At 40.0% G+C, this 6,969-nt stretch overlaps 1 protein-coding gene across 1 annotated transcript; it reads right to left on the bottom strand.

Moving 5' to 3' along the window:
• Positions 1-842: 842 nt before the first annotated feature.
• On the bottom strand, positions 843-1,448 carry LOC133973499 (gamma-crystallin M2-like). Its single transcript, XM_062411409.1, has one exon. The coding sequence runs from the start codon at positions 1,446-1,448 to the stop codon at positions 894-896; it is 555 nt and encodes a 184-aa protein (XP_062267393.1). The 3' UTR covers positions 843-893.
• Positions 1,449-6,969: the final 5,521 nt, after the last annotated feature.

The following is a 6,969-nucleotide window of genomic DNA, read 5'->3' as shown; positions in this document are numbered from 1 at the left end:
ATAAGCATTTTTAGTGCCTCTTTGCTTATTAGCTATTTACTGTACCCATGAGCTCATGGCATATTAACTGTAATCCTGAGCTGGCTACTTAAATTGAAACTCTGAATGCACCTTTTGGAGATGATCCTATGGTGGTAACAGCCTGTTAAAGTTGCAGTAGTAACAGCTGCTGTCCATGTTTGAATAAAATTATCAATATTAAAAATCACAGCTTATTTAGGCTCAACTTGGATAATTTCTGCAAGAAACAACTGTCTCCCGTTAATGAGCTAGACTGTGTTGGGCCACCAAAGAAGACCAACCGTCTTTCATGAACCGACCAATCAATCAACTTGCCCTTTGCAAACTTCAACCAGCCACCAGCCCCAGGCCATCATGTCGTCAGTTATGTCAGAACCAGAAGAGTAAAAGTTATTCTAAACCTTTGCTTCCCTGAGAAGGTTGATACAAGTGTAGATTACCTGCAGAAATGTCTGTATGTGGGATAATGATTGTGTCCATTTTCAATACTCTAGTTGGTTTGTACCATAAAGGTATGACGACTTGCTACACAGGCTTACATAAATTATGTTTACAGTAAACTTGTTGTCAAGGTTATATCAGAAGTTGGGGTTGCACTGTTGATAAGGTGTGTTTAGGAATCGTAGAAAGAGGAATGAAAACAATTGGAAGAGAGAGGAATAGAAATAAGAAAAGCAATATCATAATTTAGAACAAACTTGACTTTATTTTGTTTCTCATTGAGGCAGTGCAGTTGAAGAACAGTTCTTTGGTGTTTGTTATCCTTTTGCTGCAGTCAACAATTAGTGTATCCTGCTGCAGATAAGTTGCTCAGTATCACATGCTTAAGAGTTTGTTTCAAAACTAATTGCTGCACCATCACGAGTCGTCGTCTAGTGGCAGGATTCCATGATAGGCTTCATGCTCATGACCCTCATGCTGCTTGAGCCCATGGTCATGATGCTCCTGTACTCTCCAGGCCTCATGTACATCATTCTTCCTCTGTAGTGAGCCTGCTCGTACATCAGCCAGTGGCCCTCCATCACGTTGCAGGACATGAAGTTAGACATGCTATAGCGGTCCATGATGTCCTCGCAGTCCTCCATCACCTCGTGCATCTGGCCCTGGAAGTTCTCCCTCTCGTAGATCTTCATCCTGAAGGAGCCTCTGTGCATGGGGATCATGCGACATGACCTGATGCAGTCACTCATGCCCATCATGCTCATGTAGTCGGCATACTCGCCTCTCCTCATGAAGAACTGGTTTCCCATGAAGTTGGTGCGGTCGTAGACCATGAAGCAGCCCCTCTCCACCCTGCAGGAATGACAGCGGCTCATGTAGGAGGACATGTCAGGGCAGTCGCTCATGCACTCGTAGGAGCGGCCCCGGAAGTTCTTCTCCTCGTAGAAGATGATCTTGCTCATCATGTTCATGCCACTGGAAGTCATCTTTGCCAGGTGTTGTCACTGCTGCTGCTATTGCTGCTGCTGCTGCTGCTAATGCTCTTGAGCTGAATTGCTTGACTACCTGTTGGAGAACGTTCATTTTATATACCTGACAAGCAGAGAGCCCCTTTGTGAAAACAGCCTGACCCAGCAACACACCACTGAAGCCAATAGAGCACTGAGGGTCCACATTTACTGTTGCCCCAAAAAACCTTATAGAGGCGGTTTCACTTCAAATACTGTCAATACCTTTTTGAAAGGGTAAACAAATAACAATAGCACCTTTGTAAGGCCTTCAAAGGCTTACATTACTGTAGAGCACAAAACCATCCTTAGGTCTGGAATTTTGGTTTGTCGTCTCATTCTTCACAGCTTGCCAGATCAGTGATCAGTGTTCATTTTGTAAAATATTTAATGGTTCTTTCCATTAATGCTCAAATGTCGCAAAGGTCACATTTGTTCCAAGCAATATGGAACAGAAAACAGTGACAGGGTGTAAACATCCATGAACATCACTTAAGGTTAGGGTTAGGGTTGCTCTTCCACTTTTTAAAGTCTATTACGTATTTCGAAAGGAAATAAAACTATAGATTATCATAACAATTAATAATATGATTCAGTGATAAATAATATATCTCAGTGATATAATGGTCACATACATACTGAACATAACACATTATCCCAGCACAAATATCTGTGGGCCCTTTTTTGGAGCCCTCAGTCACATCACATGATCTTCCTGTGCAGATCGGTGTGTGATGTAGATATTCAAATTCCCCAATCATTTCATAATCATCAGAAACTACTTAAAAATGTCTTAAAATAAATTAGGAGCGATCACATTAATATTAAAATCCTAAAGGCCAGTTTGGAGGAGCTAAAATAAATCTTATGAACTTGAGAAATGAGAACAGCGACACAAACACAGAAGTAGTCGCGGGTGACCAGAGCAGACGCCAGTTTCATGTAAACTGTGACCGTCTCACTTCCACTTCTTGTTGGTTCCAGTGTTGCTTCACTTAGCAAACCACTGTGTTGTTTCTCTTCAACTTTGAGGTGCAGACATTTTCCTTCCTCAGCCATGACAACAAAGATGAAAGCGTTTACACCTACAGTCATGCAGGACTTCTAGTAAATGAGGCTGATCATGTTTTTCTTTTGTTTTTTCTAAAGATGACAACTCCCTGAAGGCCGTGTTGCTAAGTGGTTCATCTGTATGTTGAAATGGGATGTTGCAGGGTTGTTGAGCCATAAAACGGGCTGTTATCATACTGACAACAACAGTTTGATGTGTGTCCAGTCCATTAAACTCAACATGGTAGTTAAACTGAGTTATGGCATCTCTGACTGCTGGTCCAGGTTGAGCAAACAGCACATGTCAGCACAGAGGGCTCGTGTTCGATTGTCCACACAAAGTACAGGGTGTGGAGGAGACTGAGCAGCAGAGGAATTCCTGTGTTTTTGCTCCACGGAATGTACCTCAAACTCCTCTGCAATAAAATTACATATAATGTCTGCCATAGATTCACTACAGTCAACAGAAGTAATGAAGAAACTGTCTTTAGGAAACAATGTCTTTTTTGAAACCTCATTAACATTCAAATAAGTTGAAATTTGTATGTGAGACAAAACCAAAACCAATCAGATAATTGTTTATTGTCTGATTAATTACATAAATGTAAACTTAAACGATTATGTGTTCTTCGAATTTCCATTCATTTAAATTTTTCAAGGTCATCAGTAGTTCATTTAAACCATATTTAAGCAGCCTGGCCACATGTTTACATTGTATTAGCAAACTGAAAAGATTAAAGAGGGAGTTATGTGTTTATGTTAAGGGGGATGTGTCTATTAAAAGTTTTACTATATAACCGTTGAAGGTAGAGATAGCATTACTACTATTATCATTACCTCAAAAGTAGTTTTTATAGTCATGAGGATTATGCAAAAACTACAAGACGGATTTCCACAGAACTTGGTGGAAGGATGTAATGATGGTCAGGGAGGAACTCGTTACAAATTCAAATCTGGATCCAATGAATTTAAAAGTGGACTGTTGAGCCTTGGCAGAGGCATGTGCTCTACTGAGTCCTATTATTCTTTATTATTATTTGGACATACAATACGCCTATGCACATTCATTGGTGCTCCCTACATCTGGATCAGAGATGTTCTTATGTAGAAATCATTTAAAAAACGACACACTTTTCCATTATGTTACAAACTGTTTCATCTAATCATGTTGTAAATATTGTAATTTTGTTCATGTGTTCGGTTACACGCATCATCTTTTGCACTTCTGTCTGTCAGGGGAGATTGGATCCCTCACTTAAGCCCTATGAGACAAATTCTGAGTTGTGAATCTGAGCTATATGTATACAATTTGATTGATTTCACTTTATAAGTTAATCTGTTAAAGTAAGTTAAAATGGGGAAAAAAACGATTTGGCCAATTGAACCATTGTTTTATAGAATAAGAGTTTATAGACGTGATATTCTATAGTTCTTAGGGTATATGGTGTTTAAATTATCTGCTGCTTGAAAGGAAAAGGCTACAAAAGTACTTATTGCTAAATTACATTTTACATTCCTCTCTGGCAGAATTGGCTTTTTGCTGCCTTTTGTCAATCTACTCATCTAACCCAATGCACAGCATACAAATTCATTGGCAGTTTTATTTCCAATTAACAAAAAAATCTGAAACACAGTACTGGAGGTGAACCCTCAGCTGAAGCATCTTTGTCGGACCTGCCATGGGCGGGCTTGACAGTTGTCTGAGCTGGAGCAGAGTATCACCTGAAACACAACACTGAAGGTGAACCCTCAGCTGAGTCTCTGTGGATACCCGACCACGAGCCCGGCGGATCCGACAGGCCGGCAGAGGTACAGAGAAAATTTATGTCATGATATTCGTCATGCTGGCTTGGGCGGTTTTCGTAAACTGCAAATATCTGTTCTCATGTGTCAGGAACAGAGAAGCACAAACTCAATGTGCACCCTACATTAACTGCATTGGGTCGTATTAGGGCCGGACACAAAAAACAGAATGCCTGTCGGGTTCGAAGCAAGCTTAGTTAGTTTTCTCTCATGCTCTTAGCTGCACATGGACAGACCAGTGTAACTATATATGTAGCTGTAAAACCATGGCTCATGGTTCGAACAGCTAAAGATGGGAGTATTTTGGTGAAAGTGGTCTCCTCATCAACATGTCCATGTGTTTCAAAATATCTAAGTCACATAAGTAAATAATACAAATTTGCCAATATAAAAATATGCTCTGAAACCTGTCTGTCTTTTTTAAGTGATGCATTTCTTTCTTGATATAATACAGAAATACCAGCAACATTTTATAAATGAGAATTACATTTGATGATCCTGTCATACAACTTTATAATTGAAGAAAAGACAAGTGTGTTAGTAGCAGAGTAGTAAGAGTGCCCTTGCATGAGCATAGACTCTGTTCTTAACTTAAAGAACAAACATTGTATAAGAAAACATTGGTGAAATTCTGAATCTGTTTAAAAATTGCAATAGTTTTAGTAGGTTTAAAGAGTAGATTTCTCATTTAGAACGGTAAAGGACCTGCAGAGTGGATGGAAAGTGGAGATTTCTCATTTTATCTACTGTTAAAAGAGAAACTGTCCCTCAAGAAATTAAATTAAAGAATGCATGTTCGCTTATTGAAGGCTGTGTTCATGGAAACTGAAGTAACTCACACAGTCCTGACCATTTAACATTTGACAAAGGTTCATCTTCCTTGCTTCCCTGCTAAGGATGTGGTTCACATCAGGTATTTCTAGTATTTCCTGTGAGGAACAGTATCATGTGTTTATACAGAGAATGCCCTTTACCAAAATCTATCGAAGGAATGAAGGGAAGAACATTTTAACTAACCAATTCCTGGTTACTACCGCAATATGTTTGCTCTGAGATTGTTCCTTCATTGGAATTTGTTTCTTGCAAGTTCTTGTGCTCGAAAAAAAACCCTGCGTAACACATCTAAAAACAAACAGATATGAAATTAGAGAGCATAGAACCATAGGCCTTAAGTGGACTTCACCTCAGATTGTATTCCCTGGGAGGAATCCTCTGAAATTGTGCACAACGAAAGCTTTACGGTTGCAAGCACAAAGTTCTGAGGAACAGCATTTATCACAGTAGAGCCTATACCGTAGTCAGCTCAATGGAGAGCTAAATTATGCAGTGCATGATCCCCACAGCTAAAACCCTCAAGAGATCTCACACATGATCACTTTCACCGCAGTCTGTTGGATTCCTAGAAAAAAAAATGTAAGCAGCCCGAAAAAAGGGAAAATAAAATCCTTGAGCCGAACCGTCCTGTCAGGCCATGAGCCAAAATTGTTGAGCAGCACAGCTGTTGATACAGGATTCGTTCACTGATTAACTGAATGTTGATAAGAAGTGTTTGGCTCGGTGTGCTGCCTTCTCAGGGTCAGAAGTACAGCAGCAGCCCTGGACGCAGACTTCATGTTAATCTGTCATACTGAGTAATTGTTGCTCAGGTCGTTGCAGATAGCTGGAGAGCAGCCCAGCCGGCTCCAGCAGTGACCATGTCGTCGCGCAACAAACCAGGGAGGTCCACTCCATCTCAAGTGGTCGACTTCAGGGAAAAGCTGTTGACACTAGAAGCTGCACCTTTTACTATGTTATGCACATGTGGCAGAAATGCTCATGGTCATGTCTGCTTGCATGCGTTTATATATCTATATCAAGGAAGTGAAAGCTCTTCCCCTAAACGTCCCTATGTGCACTTTCAGAATCACTTCTAAGTCCGTCACAATGTACATTGAGTGTGCAGTTCATACCTTCTGACATGTTTTAAGAAGATAAAGTTCTATTTTCTGTAACCAAAAATTATTTTAGCTCCTTTATATCAGAAACATTCAAACATGACATCAAATATTGTCTTTAATTGCCAGATATTGACTGTTTTTTTGTTTTGTTTTTATTCACACTGAGGTGCAATGGGAAGGTGTGACCAGAGCCTTCTCTGTGGAGTTTGCATGTTCTCCTTTGGTTTAGTTTCAGGTACTCCGGCTTCCTCCCACACTCCAAGGCAGTGTTAATTTTGGCAGCTGTTTTTGATTTAGTCTTAGTCTTAGTCTTTTGACGAAAATGCAAATTAGTTTTAGTCACATTTAGTCATTTTGATCCTTCTTAGTTTTAGTCGACGAAAACTAATTCCATTTTGGTCTAGTTTTAGTCACATTTAATAGCCACATTAAACTCCTTTTCTATAAAAACATATAGCTGCAGCCTAATAGCTTAAAAATATATATTTAGTTTTAAATGTGAAAACAAAAAGTGAGAGCAGTTCAGACTGGAGGCGAACACAGATACTGCAGCTCGGTAGAAACAAACTGCAGCTTCTGCTCTGATCAAGAAGCTGCGGCGCTGATCTCTGATCAGCTGAGACCAGAGAAACTCTGTGTTTTCACTGTTTCCATAGTTAAGAAGCAGTCAGTCACTGAGAGGCTGCTCCACGAGAACGAGCTCTGCTTTC

Source organism: Platichthys flesus, chromosome 18 (assembly GCF_949316205.1).
Source record: "Platichthys flesus chromosome 18, fPlaFle2.1, whole genome shotgun sequence".
Lineage (NCBI taxonomy): Eukaryota > Metazoa > Chordata > Actinopteri > Pleuronectiformes > Pleuronectidae > Platichthys > Platichthys flesus.
The sequence above is the reverse complement of the archived record's forward strand: the minus strand, read 5'-3'. Positions and strand labels throughout refer to the sequence as shown.